The 27,405-nt window shown below is 41.7% G+C and overlaps 1 protein-coding gene across 2 annotated transcripts in view; it reads right to left on the reverse strand.

The window, feature by feature from the left end:
* dock1 (dedicator of cytokinesis 1) overlaps positions 1 to 27,162 on the reverse strand; it is a 744,225-nt gene extending 717,063 nt beyond the window's left edge. Inside the window, exon 1 of one of the 2 annotated variants that reach the window (XM_068052738.1) lies at positions 26,732 to 27,162. In XM_068052738.1, coding sequence (XP_067908839.1) covers positions 26,732 to 26,774 — 43 coding nt within the window. In that variant the 5' untranslated portion in view covers positions 26,775 to 27,162. The remainder of the gene's footprint in view (positions 1 to 26,731) is intronic. The other variant, XM_068052739.1, reaches the window with a different exon arrangement.
* Positions 27,163 to 27,405: the final 243 nt, after the last annotated feature.

Raw genomic sequence — 27,405 nt, forward strand, 5'->3', positions numbered from 1 at the left:
ACTAGCCACGACAAAGCCCGCTGACAGAACAGAAGTTCACGACAAGCCTCCCCACTGTGTGCGGGTCTGTCAAGATAAAATTCCATCCTATGTCTCAGTTGTTCCACATCAGCCAAGAATAAAGGGTAGCAAGGGCAAAGGTCAACAAAAACAATTAGGTTGTTTTAGCAAAGGCCTCTCACAAACTAAATGGCCCAAATTTTGCTTTGAGCAGTGAAGGAACATCTTTCGCTGTTCACCATGTGTACAGTTGCAGACTTATCAGTGAAGATTTCTAGTTTTCAGACATTTAATCCAATGCAGCGCTATCTAGAGGATTCTGTGGCATCTGTAAGTAGAGCAAGCAGTACGGAGGTTCTTCAACCAGATTGAAAGATCCTTACTGAGACACAAAGACTGCAAAGCAGGAAGTAAAAAAAGAAACAGGGAATATAAATTACATTTAAATCATTTACAGGAAGCGAAATAAAAGATTCAGACATACATATGGCATTAAGGGTTAGACACAAGGGAAAACCAGAAAAAAAAATCTAACCATCTCCCCTTGACATTCAACGGCGTTACGATCGCTGAATCCCCCACTATTAACATCCTGGGGGGGGGGTTACCGTTGACTAGAAACTGAACTGGAGTAGCCATATAAATACCATGGCTGCAAGAGCAGGTCAGAAGCTAGGAACCCTGCAGCGAGTAACTCACCTCCTGACTCCCCAAAGCCTGTCCACCATCTACAAGGCACAAGTCAGGAGTGTGATGGAATACTCTCCACTTGCCTGGACGGGTGCAGCTCCAACACTCAAGAAGCTCAATACCATCCAGGACAATGCAGCCCACTTGATTGGCACCACATCCACCACCTTCAACATTCACTCCCTCAAACATCAATGCAGTGGCAGCCATATGTACCATCTACAAGATGCACTGCAGCAACTCACCAAGGCTATTCAGACAGCACCTTCCAAACCCGCAACCTCTACCACCTAGAAGGACAAGGGCAGCGGATACGTGGGAACACCACCATCTGCAAGCTCCCCTCCAAGCCACACACCATCCTGACTTGGAACTATATCACTGTTCCTTCACTATCGCTGGGTCAAAATCCTGGAACTCCCTTTCTAATAGCACTGTGGGTGTACCTACCACATGGACTGCAGCAGTTCAAGAAGCTCACCAGCATCTTCTCATGGACAATAAATGCTGGCCTGGCCAGCGATGCCCACATCCCATGAAATGAATAATTTTTTTTTTTAAAGTATCTGCAATATTAATTCTTTGTTCTCAGAGAATGAGCCAGTAACTGTTCAGTTTTATCCTGCAATAATGGCAAGCACTTACAGTATTATTGGCCTCAATTTGCCATGCAAATATGAAACAAAAAGGGCATCAACTTTATCACTCCATCTTGTAATATCAGTAACAGTTACAAAATAGGGTGAAACTAACTTACTAGGTTCAGTTACATTCAACAGAACCCAACATAAATTTTCAGCATGAATTTCTAACTGGAATGGTCATGCTTAACCAACCTTACTGAATGCTTTGAATAAGTAACAAAGCATTTGAACTTTCAGAAAGCCTTCAATAAAAAAAAAAGGCGCCTCATAGGAGACTTAACACAGAAGTCAGGGCAAGTGGAATCGGGGCTATATAGCAGCTAACAGAAACAGAAAACAGACAGTAGAAGTTGCTCAGAATGGGAAAAAGAGTATAGTGGTGTCTCACAGAGCACTGTGTTGGGACCATTGTTTTTACCAAATACATAATTATTCGGACTCGGGAATTGAAGGAATGGTGGATAAATGGCAAATTAAATTCAATGTGAGGTGGTTCATTCTGGTAGGAGGAATAAGGAAGACATTTATTTCTTGGAAGAGAAGGAAATTACAGGGGTAGAGGAGCAAAATTTACTATTTATATCAATGGTCTAAATTGGGGAAAAAGGTCTGCAAATTCACACATGACACCAAGATAGATTGTGTGTGCGGACTGCAGAAGATGTTTGACTACCCCAAGTTGATCTCGTTATGTTGGTGGGGGGGGGTTGAGGGGGGTGGTGCTCCCATGTTTGGTAAATGATTTAACTTAGAAAAGTGTAGTGTTATGCATGTGGGTAGGCAAATGATAATCAATATGCATACGCCCTGGACAGAACAGAATTGAACCAGTGATGAGAGAGAGATCTGGTGTTACAATGCGTCACTCTCCCAGGTTCATGATCAATTTCATGAGCCTATAGCCAAAGCCAACAAGGTTTTAGGTTGTATACACAAGACAATTCACGACAAAACAAAGCTCATCATTTTGTTCTTGTTGAAAGTCTTGGTTCGGCTCCATTCCCAAAACTGGTCACCACACATGTTGGGGGATATTAAGGTTTTGGAAAGGATGCAGAGGAACACCACACCTTAGTTACTCAGATAGGTTCAAACAGCTGGGCCTGTATACTTCAGAAAGGCATAAACGCGGGAGTGATTTGGTTGAGGTTTATAAGGAAGGAATATAAACTAAGTGTAGTGATAAAAGTCATACAATTTATAGTTTTGAATTCATAACCAGACACACCTCAGAAGAGGATTAAAAAAAAAAATCACTGTGGGTGTTGAATGGGGACATAAAATATTGGCAAGTTGCATGGATTGAATGCTTTTTTTGCTTATTCTTCGCATTTAGAAGGTGCTTATATTTTTCACATATGAAACTTTTGACTTGTTGAAAAAGTCAGAATGCAAAAAAAATTAGACAATTACTTTAAGAAATAAGTTAAATCTACATTTGTCAGGACTTCCAATGTCACAGTGGTGTGGTGCAAAATTCACAAGAGGGGGCTAACCTACTGGTGTCATTGCTCCATTACCAGACAGACAATCAGCATAGTATATCTCGATCATAATACAGTAACTGCTATACATGACAGATGGCATTTCCATTTTTTAACAAATTAAAATATTTTACTAGCAACTCTTACCAGCCTGCCCACATTTCAACCAGCAAGTTCTCAATGTATTCTTGATTCTTGGACGCGAGAGAAATAGCCTCCAGCCAATAACACCATCCAATTTCCTCACAATTTAAAAGCTGTCAATTTTTGTGAGCCGAGTCAAGACTATTAAAGCAATCACTGGACAGAGCCTACACATTTCATATAATTGAACTGCAAGACTCCAAGAATACCCAATATGAACTTCAGAGTTTATGCTAAACAATAAACTGGTATCGTATTGTGTTAGAAAGTGAACATAGATCAAAAACATGCCAAAAGTGTCAAGTCAGGTTCAATATTATCAGAACTCAGTTTAACAGCAACACTGCAATGATCGATTGCCATGACAAAAATTGTTGTAACTTAGCCTGAATGAGCTCAAGAAATAAAATGGTTTCTTTTAATGGGAAAATATTTCTCAACCTTACAATGTAACGCCTTTTATTTTCTCACAAGTACAACATAAAGGTGCTTTTGATAGAATCTGAATGAATATTTCAACAGTAAATCAACAAATCAAATTTTGCTTTGTAGAAATAATCAGAATTTACAGGCACTGATGGTCACTGCTTATGTTTAATAAGATAAGATATTTGTATGTAGAGCCTTTCACACCAAAATGTCGAAAAACACTTCACAGCCATTAAAAATCTAAAAAAACTGTAGCTACGTTATCTCGGCAAACACAGCTGCCAATTCCCACGAGGCAAGGTTCCACAAACTGCAAATAAGATGGCACCAACCAACATAGCATTACTGATTCCTAGGTTTCAACCAAATAACTCTTTATATCAGTTCCAGGAAAGTCCTCAAAAGTGGAATAATGACTTGTGCTCAACTTTCCCTTTGAAGTAATCCTACATCTCCTCAGAACTAGCAAAATCACAACTCTGGTTGCATCAGTTCTACTAGTCTAAAGCCGCATCAGCTGCCTACCATCCACTGTCCCTGTATTTCTGAGGAACACTGGTGACAACTACCTATCTAACAATAACATGGGCCAAGTGGGCCTGAGACACATACACAACACCAAAGCTCAAATTCATGGGACACAAAGCAAGAGTTTATATTGTTCTGTTGTATCCTGCATTGCCACTCACTCCCACCCCCACATCAATCCCAATTTTTAAAAACTGGGATACATTTATCCACCTGCCATTTCACAATTTGTCCCTCACCATTAGAGACGTGGTTGCATGGTGACCAAGTTTGGGAACTAAATATTCTGGGACATTTGCAGTTTTCCCTAATATCTCCTTATGTGGCTCAGTATATTTTGTTTGATAATCCCTCTGTGAAGTACCTTAGGACGTTTTATTATATTAAAGATGCTATAGAAATATAAAGGTGTTGTTCAGAGGGATTTGGACATCCTTGCACCAGAAACAAAGTTAACATGTCGGTACAGCAAGCAATTTGGAAGACAAACAGTATCTTGGCCTTTATTGCAATGAGGTTGGAGTCAGGAAGTCTTGCTGCAATTGTGCAGAGCTTTGGTGAGACAACACCTGGAGTACTGTATAGTTTTGGTCACTATACCAAAGGATGTACTTGCCTTAGATGGGGTGCACAAAAGTTCACTAAATTGATTCCTGGGATGAGAAAGTTGTCCTATGAGGAGAGATTGAGTAGATAGGGCCTATATTCTCTGGAGTTTAGAAGAATGAGAGGTGATATCATTGAAACATACAATTCTAAAAGGGCTTGACAGCTGAGGGTCTGTTCCCCCTGGTTAGAATGTCTAGAACTAGGGGACAGCCATTTCAGACTGGGGAGGAGAAGAAATTTCTTCATTCAGAGGGTTGTGGATCTTAGAAATTCTCTAGCCCATAGGGCTGTCGATGCCCAGTCATTGAGTAAATTCAACGCTGAGGTAGATTTTTTAATCACTAAGGGAATCAAGGGACACAGGAATCAGACAGAAAAGTGGGTGAGGTCAAGGATCAACCATGATCTTATTAAATGGCAGAGCCGGGCTCACGAGGCCATATGGTCTATTTCTGCTCCTATTTCTTAGGTTTGTGTGAATTTCTTAGACTCCCCTACCAGCGAACAAAATTTCTCCCATCTACCCCATCAATTCCTTTCAAAATTCTAAAAACCTCAATCAAATCACCCCTTGACCTTCTAGGCAGGTGGGCAGGGGAGCTTTGAGCCAGGGACAAAACAAACAAATAGGTCAATGGATCAGTTGTAATAACACAATCCAAATCTTGCTGCCAAAAATGTGGTCTGTTGAAATTGATTTTAGGATCACTGTAGAAATACCACAACCTTCAGATTAAATAGGATTAGCTGTCTCCATTTGCTCAGAAAATTGATGAGTTTTCCTATAAATGGATGAGCAGAAATTTCCTCCAACTAAATACGGAGAAGACCGAAACCATTGTGCCGCAAACTTTGTTCCCAAGTCACCAACTCCATCCCTCTCCCTGCCAGCTGTCCCGAGGCTGAACTAGTGTTTACAACCTTATCATCATAGTCAGCCCACAGATGAGCTTCCAACCACATATCCGCATCACCAAGTCCGCTTATTTCCACCTCGGTAAGATCACTCAACTCCGCCCCTGCCTCAGCTCATCTGCTGCTGAAACCCTCATCCATGCCTTTGCTACCTCTACACTTGACTATTCCAACACACTTCTGACCAGCCTCCAATGTTCTACCTTCAGTAAACTTGAAATCAAAAATTCTGCTGCCCATGCCCTTACTCACACCAAGTCCCATTCACCTGTCACCCCCATGATCATTGACCTACGTTGGCTCCCAGTTAAGCAACATTTCGATCTTAAAATTCTTATCCTGATTTTCAAATCCCTCCATGGCCTCATCCCTCCTTAATTTGCTCCAACCCTCAGATGTCTATACTTCTCCAATTATGGCCTCTTGGGCATTCCCAACTTTTATCACTTCAACAGTGGCGGCGGTGCTTTCAGCTGCCAAGGCCCCAGGCTCTAGAATTCCCTCCCTAAACTTCTTCGCCTCTCTTTCTTCCTTTAAGATGCTCCTTAAAGCCCACCTTTTTGGCCAAACCTTTGGTCATCTGCCCTAGTACCTCCTTATGTGGCTTGATGTTAAATTTGTTTGATAACATCCCTATGAAGTATCTTGGGATATTTTACTGCATTAAAAGGCACTACATAAATACTAGTTATTGTTGTTGCTGAAACTTGTTTTTCCAGGATAGTATATAGGTTCACATCAAACAAAATCTGCTTTTAGCCAGGCTCACCTTTAGATTTTAGTTTAGAGCGTTAAATTTTGTATGATTGCCAATACACAGTTAAATAAAAGTAATTTATTACCTGCGCTCTCCCTAAAATGAAGCTTCTACTCCTTTTCTTCTCTCCAAGAAAATTCCTGCTATTGCAACTTTAATTCTTAGCTTCACAAGCATAATCATATTGTCCACAATCCTGCAACAATTGTCAAACTCCCAGGGATTCTCACATTATTGCTCGAGTTCAAATCTTGGAGCTGATCGATTCAAACGAGTGCGGTACACTGAATAGACCAGTTATAGATGTCAATAGCTTACCAACCAGTAATCGACAGTCTGTCACATGCTGTCATTTTGTTACCCTTAAACCAGTATTTCACCAATACCACACTCAATTGTGCAAATATGCTCTACCACATGAAAGTGAAACATTAAAGGGCGGCGCAGTGGTTAGCACCACAGCCTCACAGCTCCAGGGACCCGGGTTCGATTCCTGGTACTGCCTGTGTGGAGTTTGCAAGTTCTCCCTGTGTCTGCGTGGGTTTTCTCCGGGTGCTCCGGTTTCCTCCCACAAGCCAAAAGACTTGCAGGTTGATAGGTAAATTGGCCATTATAAATTGTCACTAGTATAGGTAGGTGGAAGGGAAAGATAGGGACAGGTGGGGATGTTTGGTAGGAATATGGGATTAGTGTAGGATTAGTATAAATGGGTGGCTGATGTTCGGCACAGACTCGGTGGGCCGAAGGGCCTGTTTCAGTGCTGTATCTCTAATCTAATCTAAATTGGTACATTCAATCTCCAGGTTGTGGCAATATTCATCAATTGCGAGAATTGCACAGTCATTTCTAGTATTCTAAATTTTAAATTTTCCACCAATATAAATTGCAGGGCAATTAGAAACCTTTGCAAGTAGTACTGAAATGTACTATCACTGCACCATTTCATGCCTTCATCTACCCATAAATGACTAATAAATATTCTTGGTTCTCACAAAAATCACAATTGCTACAGGAAGAGGTCATCCAGCCCATTGTTCCCCGGCTCTCCAGTGTATGATTCCCAATACATATTGCCAAAAACCCTGCTTTCCATCTGATTTGGAGCCAAGCTCAACTTTAAAGGTCTTCTCCTTCTGTATTTGATCTTTCCATCTATTCTTAAATTGCCTTTCATCCACTTACTGTCTCGGCACACACAAAAGATATAGTTACTATGGTGATCATAGAGCACAAGTTATTACTTTGGAAAGGAGGGGAAAAGAGCAGAGAAAGTTGGTGGGGTAGAGGGGACAAGGGGTGAAAAATGACCATAAACCCATTCCATTTAAAAAGAAAAATCTGCAAATGCTGAAAACATTGCATTATCTATGTCTACAGATGGTCAAGCTAAGTTCATCATTCATTCCAGGCCGCAGTCAGTGTTCTATCCAACAGCCTGGTCAGAAATTAAAGGCAGTCAACCAAGACAATTGATTGCCAGTCATTGCACTCAGACTTGCAAACTTTTTGAAAGTCAGATGCTGTCCATGGCTTCAGATAGATTGATGTTTAAATAACAGAACTTTTTAAAATGACTTGCAGATAGCTGGAAAAAAAAACAGCAATTTATACCTATGACAATGTCACAGGTGGTGAATTCCTCAGCTGGTTTGGTACGGAAGGTTCTGAGCAGAGTTGATTTATTCTTCCTCACGAACTGCAACCGAAAAAAATGCAATCAGGTTTTTTCCATTACCACCCATTAGCCAACTATAAAGTGTAAACTACCCACTGAACCAGAGAATAGTGTACATGACCCGAAAGGTTAGAAGAGTGACTTTTTTTTAAAATTGCTTGGCAAGCAAAAAAATCGTTACTTGATCTTTAATCAGCATAAATGGTAGATAGTCAAGTAAATTTCAGATTGCTAGATTTCTAAAAACAAAAATTATACCACACAAATGAAGAGCTAGGTGCTAGATGCTAGCTCAGTGACAGCATTGTCATCCTACTCTGAAGGTTCTGGGTTCAAGTTCCACTCCAGGGACTTGAGCACAAAATAAAGGCCGACACTCCAATGCTGCACTCGGGTAGTCCTGCACTGTTGGATTCTTTAGGATAAGTTCAACCGAGATTCTGTCTGCCCTCGCAGGTGGAGATAGAAAATCCAATGGCACGATTAAAGAACAGGGGAGATCCCCCAGTGAGGCATCAACATTATCACAATGCTATTTGGGCGACGTTCTTACATGCATGTTGGCTGCATTTCTTACATTAGAACTGTGACTGCCCTTAAAGCATTCTATTGGCTATTAAGATGACTCTTTGAAAAGAGCTATTCAATTAGTCCCATTCCCCTTTTTTGAAAAGGGTGTAACATTTGCAATCCTCTGGCATCATCCATATCTGAAGGAAGATTGATAGATTGTGGCCAGAGCCTCAGCAATTTCTACCTATCCTTCCCTCAGCAACCTAGGATGTATAACACCCAGACCATCTGACTTTCCTACTTTGATCACTTCCAACCTTTTAACTACCTCCTTCCCTTTTCCTTTATTGCAACATTGCATGTCTTCAATAAGGTGGATGCTGCCAAAATACTCATTTAGTACCTCAGTGGTGCCCTCTGCCTCCACAAGATGAACTCTTTACATAGTATTTACAGCACAAAAACAGGCCATTCGTCACACAAGCCTCTTCCCTTCATCTCCATCAACATATCCTACTATTCCTTTAACTAGCTTCTCCTTAATTGCATCTATGCTATTAACCTCAAATACTCCTCAAGAGTGAGTTCCAAACCACTCTCTGGGTAAAGAAGTTTCTCCTGAATTCTTTGTTGGATTTATTAGTGACTATCTTATATTTATGACTCCTAATTCTGATCTTGGCTGCGAGTGGAAACATCTTCTCTGCATCTACCATATTAAACCCTTTCATAATCTTAAAGACCTCTATCAAGTCCCACCCAACCACAATCTTCACTTTTCCAGAGAAAAGGGCCCAGCCTTTTCTCTAGAACTTTTTGGTCCCTAATCAGGCCCACCCTTCCTTTGACTACCTTTTTACTATTTATATGTTAATAGATGTTTGGGGTCCCTTTTATTTTACTCACTAATCTATTCTCATACACACTCTTTGGTCTTTTCCTCTCCCAGTTTTCCTCTATACTTTCTGTATTCATCTTGGTTCTGTACTGTAGTATGAAGCTGACATTTATCATAGCCTCCTTTTTTCTGTTTCACTACAATCTCTTATCATTAGGCAGTCAGGCAGCTCCAGCTTTAGATGCTCTTCCTTTCCCTCTCATGGGAATGTGTGTTGGCTGCATCCAAACGATCTCCTTGTTGAAGGCCTCCCATTGCTCATTTGCTATTTTATCTGCCAATCCTTGACTCCAAATCGACCTGGGACAGATCAACCAAAATTAGCCCTCCTTCAGTTCAGTATTTTCACATTTGCTCATTCCTTGTCCTTTTCTAGAAGAACTCTAAACCTAATAATATTTTGATCACTGTATCCTAAATGTTTCCCCACCAGAAAATGCTCCACTCCCCCCACGTCATTCCCCAAATCCTGCACTGCTTCCTTTCTCATTGAGCTGGAAACATACTGATCAAGAAAATTCAGAGTACACGTAGGCGGGTCACTGGGATTTTTCTGAAGCAGTTCGTTCAGGAAATGTTGAGAGGAAGTCTTCCAAAAACTTCTCAGGAGAAATGCGACATCAGGCATTACAGCTATCACACACTGGATTTTTTCAGGGTTTCTCAGAAAGGTGGAGAAAAAAAAAAATGAGCTGGGTGTTTCTTTCAGCAGGCTGCAAACCCAACTGACTTAGAACAGTATTCGAAAATGAAATCCACTCTCGAGCTCCAGAAACCTTGACGTCACTTTTCTTGTAAGCAACTCCCATAGCTAGAAGGCACCTATTGTTTACTTAGCTGAAGACATGTGGCATCCAGTAACTGTCTTTAAACAGAGTCCTTCCAGTGACACTTATTAAAAAAAAAGTCCAATCTATGTCTTCAGTCCACTTCAGTCCTCCAACAAACCCATCTCCACAATTCTGAAACACAAGTCCTCAAAAAATATTTAAAAATTGAGGCACTTTCATAACAGTAATCCACGTCCTTTAGATTTATATTGCATCTTACCTCATAGGTTGACCATGGCTGCTTGACCGCACAAGTTGAACTTTGGCTTTTTAGGGGTATGTATTGGTCTTGAGCTTCTGACCCCATATTATCTCTCATCACCAGAATCCCCTACTCCACCTCCATAACATTGTCCATCACTGCCCCTGCCTTAACTCATCTGCTGCTTAAACCCTCATCCATGCCTCAAGACTCAACTATTCCAATGCTCTCCTGGTCAGTTCCCCACTTAGCAGCTTTTGTAAACTTAAGCTCATGTTCACTGACCTACATTGGATCCCAGTCTAGAATGCTTCAATGAACAATTCTCATTTCAAATCCTTCCATAGCCTTGTCCCTCCCATATAACATCCTCCAGACCTGCAAACCTCCCTGCACTCCTCCACTTCTGGTCCCTTGCACATCCCCAATTTTAATGGCTCCACTACTGGCGACGATTCCTTTGCTGCCTAGGCTCCAACCTCTAGAATTTGACAGCAGCCATTTGCACACAGCAACCTCCCACAAACAGCAATGTGAAAATGACCAGATAATCTGTTTTTGTGATGTTGGTGGAGGGATAAATATTGGCAATGATACATGGATAAAACCCCTGCTCTTCTTCAAAATAGTGCTATACGATCTTTTACATCCACTTGAAGGACAGATGGGGCCTCGGTTTAACGTCTTATCCAAAAGACAGCACCTCCAACAGTGCAGCATTGGAATGACAGCCTTGATTCTTGTGCTCAAGTACTGGAATGACTCAGAGGAGAGTGTGCTACCAATGGAGCAATGGCTAACACTATAACCTAGTACTTGTATCTTCACAGAACATCCTCCCAAACTACACAACCTTCCCTTCCCTCTATTTATCCAGTACTACATCATACTAAAACACCTGTAATACCTTCCAGTGCGTCATCCACTGAGTTACATTGTCAATAGAAGTGTCTTAACCCAACAAACTGCTAACCCTTTAATAAAAACATAATTCAAGTGATACAATCACTACAAGTAAGTAGCTATAATATATAGTGCATTACCAGCTTAAAGCAGTATATTCTCCAGATCACCAAGGCAATCCCATGGAAGTTCTAGATAATTCTCAATTTTTTTTAAAAATCCACAGAATGAAACCAAATTATATTTCCTTTCTTTGGATTTCATGCAGCATCATGCTATCCCCCAGCAACAAAATGAAATTATGCACTCTCACTGGATGCCAGGATTGCACTTCTGGATTCAAAATAACAAATTTTAGATTTAGGTCACTGAAGCAGCTAATACCAGGAGCCGCCATGTTAGACAAAAACAACACAAACAGGTATCACCGTCAGGAGTTTCAGTCTTGCAAATTGAAAAAAAAAAGCATCTTTGCGAACAAACTCACAGCAGACATCAAGTGCAAAATGATTAAAATAAAACTTTCATATGAATAAGGTGTCTTTGAAACCTTTTGTGAGCAATGTTACGTGTGCAAAATAGTCAAGTTCACATTAATCCTGCAGTCAACCTTTAACAACTGAGGTAATTCCTTGATTTCATACCTTTTCTTTCAAAAAGCTGATCGGCACAGTCAACAATCTGTATGAAGATATGCAATATAATAATGAGGCATTAACTGCTCAAAGGATCGGCTGGAGTCCAATTCTAAACACAGCAATTAAAGGTGTTGGACAGAAAAAACCTCATTTGTGTTGCAGAAAAAAATCTGTTGCTAGAAAACATTTGATGGTGGAATCCCTGGACTGCAGTCTGAAATGTTGCACACAAAAATCCAATGTATTTTGAAGATCCTAATAACTCAACCAGTTTAATCCTTGAAAAGGGAGGGGTGCAGTTGAGAATAATTATGCATTCTCATGAAAACTTTATTACCTTAGAAGCCACTTGCAACACAGCTAAACTAATGTTGTATTTAACTTAAATCGCCATTACCCAAAGTGGTATTAACTTTAGCCCTTTAGGCAGCAACAGGTCTTTTAAGCTGCATGGAACCACACTATACAGCAGAGCCAAAGCAGATGTAAATGGCTGCTATCAGCAGCACCATCCACCATTTTATTCGAGCAACATTCGGGCTCAGCACTCAGCCCATCTATACACTATTTTAGACTCTGTACAGCTTGCCATCAAGGCGGATCCATGACCAGAACACAAGAAATTCCAAGAAAGAATGCACACCCTACGTACAATCTTTCATCTATTGCCCCCAGTGCTGCTGAATCATAAACAAGGAAGATTCTTCAAAACTGTAAGCATTAACAGGTTACACAACTGCTTCAATTGGAAACTGCTCCAACATAATCTAGATATAAGCAAATCTTAGTGTTGCCCATTGTCCCCGCCCTAAAAAATTGGTATGTGTAAACTAATGTGCAAACATGCATAGGTTATGACCGGACAAGTTTATGCCTGCGTGGCACAATCATTCGGCATTTATAAAGGAGAATTTGGAATGTGTTGTCACAATACAAGGCGTGTTTGGATTTTCTTTTAAGACTATCTGTAGTAGCAGCAATACAGGATGCAAGAGATAACAGCAAGTAGGACAAATTTCTCATAAAACTTTGATCTTGGTGATTACTGAAAGCACAGAAAGACATGGATAAATTATACAAGTCAGAGATTTTCTATAGCCTAATGCATGACCCAGTAATTATGAATTAGCAAGTGACCATCTCTTGCATTTGAACCTCTGTAAAGAGATAACACTCCAAGATGACATCAAAACAGTTTCACGTGCAGGAAAAGTGGGAAATAACTTTTATTAAACAGACAGCCGCTGACAGACTCACATTTGGGCGCACACCATCACCCAAAGCACAATTTAACATCTCAACTAGTTCAATTTACTGTTTTGATGCACTAATTAAGAAATTTCACATTTAAGATACTGAAGGCAAAATATCAAAATGGAAGCCACACTTCTCAATGTTCAATGACTGCACAATGTACAGTTCCATTCACAGCTCCTCAGATAATGAAGCAGTCCTGTGCTTGCATACAGCAAGACCTGGACAACATTCAGGCTTGGGCCGATACATGGCAAGTAATATCCACAGCACACAACTACCAGGCAATGATCATCTCCAACAACACAGAGTCTAACTACCGCCCAGTGAAATTCAATGGCATTATCATGGCTGAATCCCCCACCAACATCCTGGGGCGGAAGTCACCATTGGCTGGAAACTTAACTGGATGAGCCACATAAATACTATGGCTACAAGAGCAGGTCAGAGGCTGGGTATTCTGTGACAATTAACTCACCTCCTGAATCCCCAAAGCCTTTTCACCACCTACAAAAGTACAACTCGAGAGTACGATGGAATATTTGCCTGGATGAGTGCAGTCAGGAAGCTCAACATCATCCAGAACAAAGCAGCCCACTTCATTGGTACCCCATCCACCACCTTAAACATTCACTCACTTCACCACCAGTGCACTGTGACCACAGTGTGTGTACCATCAACAAGATGCATCGCAGCAACTTGCCAATCCCACAACTTCTACCGCCTAGAAGGACAAAGACAGAGGTACGTGGGAACACCACTACCTGCAAGGTCCGTCCAAGACACACACCATCGTGACTTGGAACTAGATTGGTGTTACTTCATTGTCGCTGGGTCACAAAGCTGGAACTCCCTTCCTAACAGCACTGTGGGTGTACCCATACCTACACCACATGGACTGTCGCAGTTCAAGAATAATTTTTTTTTTTTTTAAATCACCAATGGCTCATCACAAGATTCTTATACATGGTGTACTCGTGCAGGTGGTGTATGCAACACAGGAAATCAAGCCTTAGAACATTTCTGAAGGAAGTAATGGCTATATAAATGTATCTGCACTGAATAGAACATTTATAAAACCAGTGCTTTACAAGTTTAAAAAATATGATACGCAGTGCATATCAGCAGATCCAAGCCATAACGCAAGCTAAATTTTGCTGCGCGTTAGTCTAACCGGTAATATAAAAGCTCTCTCCAGCAAGTTCATTTTAAATGTTACTGAGTACAAGTAGAATCATCAACCCTCCATTAATACTTAAGACAACTTAATGGACTGTCTGACTACTTTTGAGCTCACTGCACCTTGGGAGTGAGTCATATTGTGCCCTGTATAAAGGCAAAATGGAGAGTTTTTTTTAATTTGTTCGTGGGACACGGGCATTGCTGACAAAGGCCAGCATTTATTGCCCATCCCTGATTGCCCTCGAGAAGGTGGTGGTGAGCTGCCTTCTTAAACCACTGCAGTCCATGATGGATAGGTACACCAGAAATGTTATCAGACCTCTTGGTTTCATTACACAGAGACACATCAAGACCCAGCTCTCAAACAGTACTGGCACTTTCACATTAATGCATTTCTGACACCACTTCTAGTCATGCAAAAGCAGCACTACAAAGATAATATTGTGCAGATCCATAAGGAGGGAAGAATGCCCTCAGGGACTTAGTTATAATTCTTTAATCACCCATCCTTTATTTTCTCCCCCTTTCCCTACAGTGGCGGCACAGTGGCGCAGTGGTTAGCACCGCAGCCTCACAGCTCCAGCGACCTGGGTTCAATTCTGGGTACTGCCTGTGTGGAGTTTGCAAGTTCTCCCTGTGTCTGCGTGGGTTTCCTCCGGGTGCTCCGGTTTCCTCCCACAAGCCAAAGACTTGCAGGTTGATAGGTAAATTGGCCATTAGCAATTGCCCCTAGTATAGGTAGGTGGTAGGGAAATATAGACAGGTGGGGATGTGGTAGGAATGTGGGATTAGTGTGGGATTAGTATAAATGGGTGGTTGAGGGTCGGCACAGACTCGATGGGCCGAAGGGCCTGTTTCAGTGCTGTATCTCTAATCTAAAAAAATTATTTAGCTTAACTCATGCTATCTTTTCGATGATCAAGAATGGATACATTTCCAAATCATTAATGGTTAACTAAAGCTGTGCTTCAGTACTTAGCAATAAATAGCTCTTCAACCAGTATTTCCTTTCCTCCTGGGTATAATCTTAAATCTCTAAATTTGTCACCACGCCTTAAAGTTCATATATGACTAACGAAAGCACGTGATTTAACTATTGTAAATTGAAAGTCAGTAGGAAATTTTAAAGTTCTTGTTCAAGAAAAATAAACTTGGTATTGAACTGGTATATAACACTGTGCCCATTTGTTGTAATTCAATAGTATGATTACTGAAGTACTGAACATTCTAGTTTATGTAGCAATCATAAAAATCAAGTTCAAAGACACATCCGTTCATGACAAAAGCTTAGTCAAAGCACTGCATGGCAACTGAGGAAAAGCATAATATTCTATCATATGTTTATTGATGTCAAAACTAGTGGGCAACATAAAAGGGAACCCAAAATTCATTTATCAACATATAAAAAGTTAAAAGATGGTAAAAAGGAATGGTGGGGCCAATTAGAGATTTTTTAAAAAAGGACATTTTCTTGGGAGGTGGAGGGCATAACTGAATGCATACTTTGCATCTGTCTTTACAAAACAGGATGAAGTTAATGGTGTAGTGAGAAGTCAGAGTAGAGATATTGGATGGGACAAAAAGAGATAGAAAAGGAGGTACTAAATAGGTTGATACCACAAAGCTAACAAGTGCTGGTCCAGATGGGATGTATCCTAGGTTGCTGAGAGAAGATAGGGTGGTAACAGAAAAAGCTCTGTAACACCATCTTTCAATCCTCCTTGAATATGGGAGTGGTGCCAGAGGACTGGAGAATTGCAAATGTTGCACCCCTGTTCAAAAAAGGGGAGAGGGATAAACCTGGTAACTACAAGCCAGTCTAACCTAGTTGTGGAAAAATTACTAGAAACCACTGTCGAGAGCAAAATTAATTTCACTTGGAGAAGCATCAGTTAACAAGCAATAACCAGAGTGGATTTGTTAAAGGCAAATTTGTGTCCGACTAACCTGATTGATCAAGTCACAGATAGGATTGATAAAGGTACAGTAGATGCTGTATATATGGACTTTCAAAAGGCATCTGATAAATTGTTACGCAGTAATTTTTCAGAAAATAGAAGCATATGATATTAAAAAGGTGGTAACTTGGGTTCGTAATTTGTTACAGGATAGGAGGCAGAGAGTAGTAATAAATGGATGTTTTTCTGACTATTGGAAGTATGCAGTGGGGATCCCCAGGATTTGATATTAGGCCCATTGCTTTTGTTTTTGTTTTAAATATATAATACATATATAAAAAATATATTGGCAAATTGGATCCAAAATTGGCTTAGTGGCAGGAGGCAGAGGATGATGGTCGCGGGTTGTTTTTGCGATTGGAAGCCTGTAACCAGAGGTGTACTGCAGACATCGGTGCTGGGACCTTTGCTGTTTGTAGTGTACATTAATAATTTAGACGTGAATGTAGAAGGAATGATCAGTAAGTTCGCAGATGACACGAAAATTGGTGGTGTCGTAAACAGTGAGGAGGAAAGCCTTAGATTACAAGACGATATAGATGGGCAGGTAAGATGGGAAGAGCAGTGACAAATGGATTTTAATCCTGAGGAGTGGGAGTGGTGCATTTTCGGAGGACTAACAAGACAAGGGAATATATAATGGATGGTAGGACGCTAGGAAGTACTGAGGGACCTTGGTGAACTTGTCCATAGATCACTGAAAGCAGCAGCACAGGTAGACAAGGTGGTTAGGAAGGCATATGGGATACTTGCCTTTATTAGCCGAGGCATTGAATATAAGAGCACGGAGGTTACGATGGAGCTGTAGAAAATACAAGTTAGGCCACAGCTGGAATACTGCGTACAGTTCTGGTCACCACACTATAGGAAGGATGTGATTGCACTGGACAGGGTGCAGAGGAGATTCACCAGGATGTTGTCTGGGCTGGAGCATTTCAGCTATGAAGAGAGACTGGATAGGCTAGGGTTGTTTTCCTTTGAGCAGAGAAGGCTGAGGGGAGACCTGATTGAGATATACAAAATTATGAGGGACATCGATAGGAAGAAACTTTTTTCCCTTAGCGGAGGTGTCAATAACTAGGGGACATAGATTTAAGGTAAGGGACAGGAGGTTTAAGAGGAGATTTGAGGAGAAATATTTTCACCCAGAGGGTGGTTGGAATCTGGAATACACTGCCTGAAGGGGTGGTCGAGGCAAGAACCTTCACAACATTTAAGTAGTATCTAGGTGAGCACTTGAAAATGCCATAGCATACAAGGTTACGGGCCAAGTGCTGGAAAATGGGATTAGAATAAATAGGTGCTTGATGGCCGGCACGGACACCATGGGCCGGTTTCTGTGCTGTATAACTCTATGACTCTAAATATGGAGAGGCAGTATAATCTAAATGGTACTATTTTGAGGAGAATGCAAGACAGAGGTACCTGGGGAACATTGTCACAAACCCCTGGAGGTAGCAGGGCAAGTTGAAAAGGCAGTTGAGAAAAAATATGGGATAAATTGACTTTGTAAATAGAGGCACTGGATACAAAAACAAGGAAGTCATGTTAAACTTATACTGGTCAAGCCTCAGATGGAGAATTGTGTACAATTCTGGGCACCATACATTAGGAAGGATGGCAAAACCCTAGAAAGGGTACAGAGGAGGTTTACCAGGATGATACTAGGGATGAGGAACTTCAGTTATGTGAAGAGAGTGGAGAAGAGGGGACTGTGCTCACTAGAACAGAGAAGGTTAAGGGGAGACCCAGTGGAGGTATTCAAAATTATGATGGGTTTTGATAAAGCATTTAGGGAGAAACTATTTCCTCTGCCAAGTGGGTCAGCAATCAATAGCAATTGTTTTAAAATAACTGGAACAAGAATTAGAAGGAAAATGAGAAATTTCTTCACACAGAACTGTTAATGTCTGGAACGCACTACCTGAAAGCGTGGTGAAATCAGATTATATAGTATCTTTCAAAAGGCATTTGAACATGTACCAAAAGAGAACCAATTTGCAAGGTTATGGGGAAAAAGCTGGGATGGGAGACCAAATTGGACAGCTATTTCAAAGAACCAGCAAATGCACGATGGGCCGATGAGCAGTGCAACACTCCCTCAGAACTGCACTGAAGTACCAGTTATGTGTTCAAGGCTCTGGAGTGGGACACGAACCCACAACCCTCTGACTCAGAAGCAAGAATGCTACCATTGAACCATGACTGCCAAACTATACTAAAGGTTTCACAGATTAAATTTACTGGTTTATATATAAAAAAGTTGCACAAATTTGGCAATGTACAAATAATGGAAATCCGTATCAATGACGACTGAGATCTCTTTCCTTTTCTCCCACAAAACATTGGTGCCAAACATGGCTTTTCCTGCCCAGTTGTGAAAGCTTTTTTTATTTCCAAAATATACTTTATTCATAAAAATCTGTTTAAAAAAAAATACATTACAAAACAGTTCCAAACAGCACCAAGTCAAACAATACAAAGAGTGCTAAGGAGATCAGTTTCCTTCAATACAGGACTGAGTTGCCTCACAACCCTTCCATTTCATTTTACAGCAAACAAATATTTTCGGGATACAGTTCGAGGGGTTTTCCATGGATCCAGCCCCTCAGTTCAGCTTGGTGGGAGGACCTTACACAGTGGTCTTTCTCCATTAAGCCTTTGCTGTTGCTGCCCCAAGTTTCAGTGCGTCCCTCAGCATGTAGTCCTGGACCTTGGAATGTGCCAGTCTGCAACATTCCATCGTGGACAACTCTTTGCACTGGAAGACCAGCAAGTTTTGGGCAGACCAAAGGGCGTCTTTCACCGAATTGATAGTCCTCCAGCAGCAGATGATGTTTATCTCGGTGTGCGTCCCTGGGAACAGCCCGTAGAGCACAGACTCCTGTGTTACAGAGCTGCTTGGGATGAACCTCGACAAAAACCACTGCATCTGTTTCCACACCTGCTTTGCAAAGACACATTCCAGAAGGGGGTGGGCAACCGTCTCTTCCCCACCACAGCCACCTCGAGGGCATTGTGCGGAGTGGGTGAGACTTCGGGCGTGCAGGAAGGATCTGACAGGGAGGGCTCTTCTCACCACCAACCAAGCTAAATCTTGGTGCTTGTTTGAAAGTTCTGCTGATGAAGCATTCCGCCAAATGACTTTGGCAGTCTGCTCGGGGAACCATCCGACAGGATCCACCATCTCCTTTTCCCGTAGAGCCTTGAGGACATTCCGTGCAGACCACTGCCTGATGGATTGGTGGTCAAAGGTGTTTTTCCGCAGAAACCTTTCCCACGAAGGATAGGTGGTACGGCACGGTCCAACTGGATGGAGCGTTCCGCGGCAATGTGACCAGGCCCATCCTTCGCAACACCGGGGACAGATAGAACCTCAGCACGTCGCGACACTTGGAGTTTGCGTACTGGAGGTCTACACACAGCTTGATGCAGCCGCACACGAAAGTAGTCATCAGGATGAGGGCGATGTTGGGTACATTTTTCCCGCCTTTATCCAGAGGTTTGAACATCGTGTCCCTCCGGACCCAATCCATTTTGGATCCCCAGATGAAGCGGAAAATGGCTCGGGTGACCACCACAGCGCAGGAGTGGGGTATGGGCCAGACCTGCGCCACGTACAGCAACGTGAGCGCCTCGCACCTGATGACCAGGTTCTTACCCATAATGGAGAGAGATCGCTGCTCCCACATGCTCAGCTTATGTTGTACCCTGGCTACCGCTCCTTCCAGGTTTTGGTGCACGCCCCAGCCTTTCCGAACCATATCCCCAGCACCTTCAGGTAGTCTGACCCAACGGTGAAGGGGACAAAGGATCGGTCAGCCCAGTTCCCGAAGAATATGCCCTCGCTCTTGCCGTGGTTTACTTTGCCTCCCGAGGCCAGTTCGAATTGTTCGCAGATGCTCATCAGTCTGAGCAGAAGATGGCGACGCCATCCACTTACAGGGAAGTTTTAACCTGAGTGCCTCCATTGCCTGGGATTGTTACCCCTCTTATGCTCGCATCCTTCCTAATAGACTGAGCAAAGGGTTCAATACAGCAAACAAACAAAACAGGGGAGAGAGGACACCCTGTCTGACTCCAGATTGAATCGGGAAACTTTCTGATTCCCACCCATTGATTGAGACTGCGCTACTGATGTTTGTGTAGAGCAGTTTGATCCAATTGCAGATTCCCTCCCCAAACCCCATTTTGGAGAGCACGTCCATCATGTAGGTGTGTGATATCCTGTCAAAAGCCTTCTCTTGGTCCAGGCTGATGAGGTAGGTGTCCACCCTTCTGTCCCGTACATAGGCGATCGTATCCCTGAGTAGCGCGAGACTATCAGAGATCTTCCTGCCGGGTACAGTACAGGTCTGATCAGGGTGAATCACCAACTCCAGAGCAGACTTGACTCGACTAGCTATGACTTTTGACAGAATCTTGTAATCAACATTAAGCAGCGAGATGGGCGGCCAATTTCTGATTTCTGCCCTCTCCCCCTTCCGCTTATAGATGAGGGTGACGACGCCTTTCCTCATGGATCCTGATATGCTGCCGGCCAGGAGCATACTCTCCTATACTTCCAGCAGGTCCGTGGCAACCCAGTCCCACAGGCCCGAATACAACTCAACTGGTAAGCCATCGCTTCCGGGAGTTTTACTCGTCTCGAAGGACTTGACGGCTTTTGTCAGCTCGTCCAGTCTCTCCCTCATGCTGTCATCTAAGACCTCTGTGATAGATGACAGGAAAGACTGGGAGGCTCTGCTGTCTGTGGGCTTCGCGTCATACAGCCCAGCATAAGAAAGCTTCTTCAGTGGTAGCACTCTCACCCAAGTGACAATATTACAAGCCAAACCCAGGACACAAGTACATAATCTAGACTGGCTTTTGCATAGTAGTGGCAGAATTGTAGGAGGTGCCATCCTTTAGATGAGACATTCACGTGTTGTAAGATGGCACTATTCATAGAAAAACAGGAGTTCCAGAAAACATTTAACTTCGACCAACACCATCAAAACTGGTCATTTATCTCACTGCTGTGCACAAATAGCATTAACATTTGACTACAATACCACAGAAGTTGGGAAGCACTTTGGAATGTCCGGAGACTATGAAAGGAACAACGTAAGTGCAAGTTCTTTCTTCTCCCACCTGCCCATTCTCTATTTCATGCAAATAGTTTCTCTCTATCTCTGCCCCCCCTCCAACCCCACCCCTCCCCCTCTCAAACCTTCATCACGGTTACCCGGGATTAATGGAAGATTAATATTGTTCCTTCTGGACTCCCAGCATCTCTATTTCAGCTGCACCATGTTACACCACCCAATACATAAAAAGTGGGTACCCAAAGAGACTTGAGATGTCATTTCAGGTGAATGAATCCAACGTCAATCCAATGAAAATGTGTTTTGCTTCGGATTTAGCATTTGTCTTGTTTGGACACCACAGTTAATTACAGATTTAGAGAAATTTTAAAAAAGATAAGATTCAAAAACTGTTTTGGGAAAATGACACTCCAGTGAACTAGTCAAGTTAATACAAGGTTTATTTGATCAACAAATAAATGTAAAGTACAACCAAATATAAACAAGCACCTTACACCAAGCAGACTATGTCAATTTCACTCCAACTGAAAATATTATGTGGTTCCTTGGCAGGACTGCAATGTATCAATGAATATCTATTGCATAATTTCACACTATTTAGTGCCAAGTTATTTCAGTATTTATAAATAGAATAAATTATTAAATGGAGTTGCAATACATAAAACAGTCCATTAACAATAGCTTCAAAATACATCTTAGGGGTGACCAACTGCATGCAGCTCTTCTATGGATGAAGCATGGCTTTATAAATTCTTTATTAAGCAACTGCCCATTCAAACCTCTGTTCTGAACAAGGTAACCCAATATTTTAAACCAGAAGTAATGTATGCTAATTAATTTTAACCCAAATGCCTCATATCATCCAGTAGGTTAAAGCTGCATGCATTGGCAAGTAGTCCAGCAGCCTGCAGAAAGGCAAAACAGGAAGCAATACTGTTTTGACCACCACAAGCACAAACTTATGGTATGTTACAGGTTTCTACAGCATAAAAGAAACCAGGTGGCATTACTTGGAGTGGAGATGCCACTCAGGTTTATGACACAAACAGCCAGTAACTAGGAGAGAAGGGAGAGACACAGCAGCAGCGAGAACAAAAATGACAAGTGGAAAAAAATGTGAAATAGGAATTGAAAACGAAAAACAAAACAAAAAATCAATGAGACGAGGCATGACTACAATCCAGACTGCAAGTAAATACTTGAAACAAAAGTTTCAAAAAAAATTTCTTGATATACGTGTACTATCAGAAGCAATGAGCAAATTTAAAATTTGTGCCTCTAGCAAAATGCAATTTTTTTGACTGGACCTTACGTTTTGGGTAAGCAATTTCAAAATATATGCCTCTGGCAGAATGCGATGTTCGCCGATATTATCAACAGTTTTCACTCCTCAGGTTATGTCCCTCCCTCCTTCAAATCTGTCACCATCACTGCGCGCCTCAAAAAAAAACCCTGACCGCCCACCAGCGCCCCCCCAACCATCCTTGCAAACTGCCACTGCACCTTCAAGCTCCCTTTCCTCTCCAAAGTCCTTGAACGTGTTGTCACCTCCCAAATCCGTGCCCATCTTTCCAGAAACTCCAGGTTTGAATTCCTCCAATCAGGCTTCTGCCCCTGCCACTGTACCAAAAAGACTCTTATCAAAGTCATTAATGACATCCTGCGTGACTGCGGAAGGTAACTTATCTCTCCTCATCTTTCTCGACCTGTCTGCAGTCTTTGGCACAGTTGTCCACACCATCCTCCTCCTCAGTTATCCAGCTGAATGGGACTACATTCGCCTGGTTCATTCTTATCTATCTAATCCTAGCCAGATCACCTGTAATGGCTCCTCTTTTTACTCTAGTGCCATTACCTCTGATTCCCCTAAGAATCTATCCTTGGGCCCCCTCTTATTTCTCATCTACATGCTGCCCCTTTGGCAACATAGTCAGAAAACACAAGAAATCGCATGTATGCTGACAACACCCAGTTTTACCTCACCATCACCACTTGATTCCTCCACTGTCACTGAATCAGACTGCTTGTCTGACATCTAGTACTGAATGAGCAGAAGGGTCCTCCATAAATATTGGGAAGACTGAAGCTATTGCCTTCACTCCTTGCTACAAACTCAGGTTCCCTAGAAACTGACTCCATCAATCTCATGGCAACTATCTGAGTTGAAACAGACTGTTCACCAAGTGGTGTCATATTTGGCACAGAGATGAGTTTCTGACCAGATATCTGCACTAAGACCACTTATTTTCACCACATTAACATCCAACTCTGCCCCGCGTCAGTTCATCTGCTGCTGAAACTTTCTGTTACCCCGAGACTTGACTATTCCAACGCACTGCTAGTCGGCCACCCACATTCTACCATCTGTAAACTTGAGGTCATCTAAAACTCTGCTGCCCGAGACCTATTTGCACCAAGTCCCGTTCGCCCATCACCCCTCTACTCACTGACCTACATCAGCGCCTAGTTCAGCAACACTTCAATTTTAAAATCAATCCATGGCCTCACCCCTCCTGATCTCTGAAATCTCCTCCAACCCACAACCCTCCGAGATAGCTACATTCATCTAATTCTGCTGTCTTGAGGATCCCTGATTTTAAGTGCTCCACCACTGTTGACAGTGCCTTCAGCTGTCTGGGCCCTGAGCTCTGGAATTCTGTCCGCCTCTACCTCGCTTTCTTCCTTTAGGACGCTCCTTAAAACCTACCTCTTTCATCGAACTTTCAGCCATCTGCCCCAATATCACTTTATGTTGCCTGGTGCCAAATTTTGATTTATAACAAAGCACCTTGGAACTTTTACTTCATTAAAAAGGTGCTACATAAATACAAGTTGTTTTAATTCCATACTGACTGGCTCTTTTTCCCAAGTGGGGGAAATGAACAGAATTGTTCTTGTATATCCCAGAAAAGCATTACCAAAATTTGATTATTCTACCCACCAAAATGAACTGTCATTTACAATCACACAACGTTTTTTAAGTTTGAATTATTTAACTCATGATTAACACAATTTGCAACATTGTACTGATGGAAGCTTAGTATAGGATTCTGGCCAGTAGTGGCATTTTAAAACTGTTTATGTACTGGGACGGGATTTAAAGGGGAGCAGCCAGTAAATCAAAAACTAGATGAAGAGCAACTTTTTGTCACACACTGAACAAAATTTATCTGAAGCATAAGTTTAGAATTAAATCCATACAGGGACATTTTACATAGGTCAGACATTTTCAGAATGAATGTGAAACTTACTTTCAACATAATACTCTATAACTTCTATTCCCTAATAATCTGTCAAGGCATACAACTATACTGTTGAACATAACATTTAACTACTATTAAACCCGACATTTCCATACTATGCTTACACCACCAAAGTTACCACAGAAACAACTTTCAAGCACAAGACCAGAAAAATATCAAATAACTAAATGTCTATCAATCATTTACCTTGTAAAAATCTCAGAACCCCATGATGAAATTACTCCCTAAAAAATGTCCTGCCTTTAACTGTTTATACGTTGCACCAAATTAAAGCTGAACTATTAATATGTACAGCTTGTCACACTGTTAATACACATACTTTCAATATGCATTAGGAGACTGAGGCCAAATTAAGGACACATGTCATGATGTAGATTAAAGCAACAAAATAGGCAATCCAAAAATACACAGAGTACATTTGCTCAAGGAAATAAAGTAAAGCTTCATTGGCAGACAAAGAAATGTTAACAACCTGCAACATTGATCAAGGTTACCTACCAGCATGTGCTGAATAAAGCATGGCTAATGAGAAAGCGATTAGAAATATAAAAAAAGGAGTGTGCAGTTCTTGAACATATTGACCTAATGCCATTTCTGTAGGATAGCTCAACTATCATCTATGAATTAGCTTTAATTTATATGTATCATCCTTTTTGTGGACAACGAACTGCTGCAGTATAAAAGTTAGTTTTTTTTTATTTCCAAAATATACTTTATTCATAAAAATCTGTAAAAAATACATTCCCAGTTTAAAACAGCATCAAGTCAAAAAATACGAACAGTGCAAAGGTGATCAGTTTCCTTCAATACAATCATGAGTTGCCTCACAACCCTTCCATTTCATTTGTCATGCCATTAACATTTTTACATTTTACAACAAATGAAAATTTTTCCGATACAGTTCAAGGGGCTTCCCATGGATCCAGCCCCTCAGTTCAGCTTGGTGGGGGGGACCTTACACTGTGGTCTTTCCCCATTGAGCCTTTGCTGCGGCTGCCCCAAGCTTTAGTGCGTCCCTCAGCACGTAGTCCTGGACCTTGAAATGTGCCAGTCAGCAACATTCAGCCGTGGACAACTCTTTGCGCTGGAAGACCAGCAAGTTTCAGGCAGACCAAAGGGTGTCATTCACCAAATTGATAGTCGTCCAGCAGCAGTTGATGTTTGTCTCGGTGAGCGTCCCTGGGAACAGCCCGTAGAGCACAGACTCCTGTGTTACAGAGCTGCTTGGGATGAACCTCGACAAAAACCACTGCATCTCTTTCTATAAAAGTTAGTGTCCCATGCTCAACAAAAGCCAAATACAAAATGATAAATTATAATCACATCACTTGTCTATTCCCAATATGTAAGACCACTCCAAGGTGAAGTATGTGCACTGAAAAACACCATTTTATAAACATGTTTGTATGTCTTTAAGACATTAAAAGTGATACACTGGAGAAAAACCAGGTGGTGCAGCGTGTTATGATACTGGCTTTTCACTTATAATGCAAGTCAATTGCACCTTCTAAAAATGATCTTCAACGATCGAATTTAAATGGTTTGCAGTTCAGATCACCAATATTTTCACTACAAAGTGGAGATTTAATAAACAACTATTCAAAGAAAAAGTCGCAGGTAAGTGGATGCCATTGTACTCAAGATTCAGAAAACTGGCTTTGCGAGATTGCAAAGATATCCACAGATTTACATTTCAACATTACGTAGTCATTATTTCAAATCAGGGAGATTGAAGTTTCGGAGTGATTTAATTTTGAATTAATGGCCTTATATTGAACAATCCCACCCAAAAAAATATTAAACGCCATGGGCACGGCCTTCGAATTAGGCGCGCCTCAAACGCAATTTGTCGTATTTAATGGAAAAGTGGAGAGAGAGAGAGACTTCCAAGACAATTCAGGCTCTTCGTTAATTATTCATCGAAAAGGAAAGACGCATCCGAGAGGCTAAAAAAAAATTAACATCCTTGAACTAAGCTGTACTCAGGAAGGAGGAAGAGAAAGGCCCCGTGTTTTAGAATATGCGGAATGAAGGGGGGAAATTGCAAAAAAAAACAATTCCAATTAGTTTTAACTGCAAGATCTTCCATTCAGGAATGGCTCGAACATTGTGAGGGAATGCCACTCACCCACTCCATATTTCTCTTTTTTGCTTGGAACCCAAGACGTCATTGTTGCTGTTTAAACTTCCTTCAACTTCTGTGAGATTTTTTTTTTATTCCCAGCTTTCCTCATTTATCCTGAAAACTCCAGGCCGCCATTTTCCATAAGGAGGAGAGAGAGAAAGTTCTAGTCATGTGTCTCGAGCGTCACCGGTCATCAAACTCCCAACGGCAAGAGTTTCCTAAAAACTTCTCCTCAGTCAGTCACTCACCGCCCTCCACATCCTCATGACCGCTCCATGTTGACGGTATGTGCCCTGCACAGACGAGTACTTTGTTTCTCTTCAAAATAGAGCAGCATCCTGTGGGGCGCTGCCTCCAGTGTTGTTGTTCGGCTGTGGGAAGAGTATCAAATCGCCGTTCACTCTTAAAAGAGGTTTTACCCTTTGTTAGTGAAAGTTTGAACTGTGCCGAGACAGTCCACGATATGATTCGGTTACCTTGACATAGGATATACAGCACAGAAACAGGCCATTCGGCCCAACCAGTCCATACTCCACTCATCCAACCCTATCAAGCATAACAAAAGCGAAATAAATGGATGCTGGAAATCTGAAATAAAAACATAAAATACTGGAAATACTCAGCAGCTCAGGCAGCATTCGGGGAGAGAGAGTAACAGAGTTAACAATTCAGGTTGG

This window comes from Heterodontus francisci, chromosome 20 (assembly GCF_036365525.1).
Source record: "Heterodontus francisci isolate sHetFra1 chromosome 20, sHetFra1.hap1, whole genome shotgun sequence".
Taxonomy (NCBI): Eukaryota; Metazoa; Chordata; class Chondrichthyes; order Heterodontiformes; family Heterodontidae; genus Heterodontus; species Heterodontus francisci.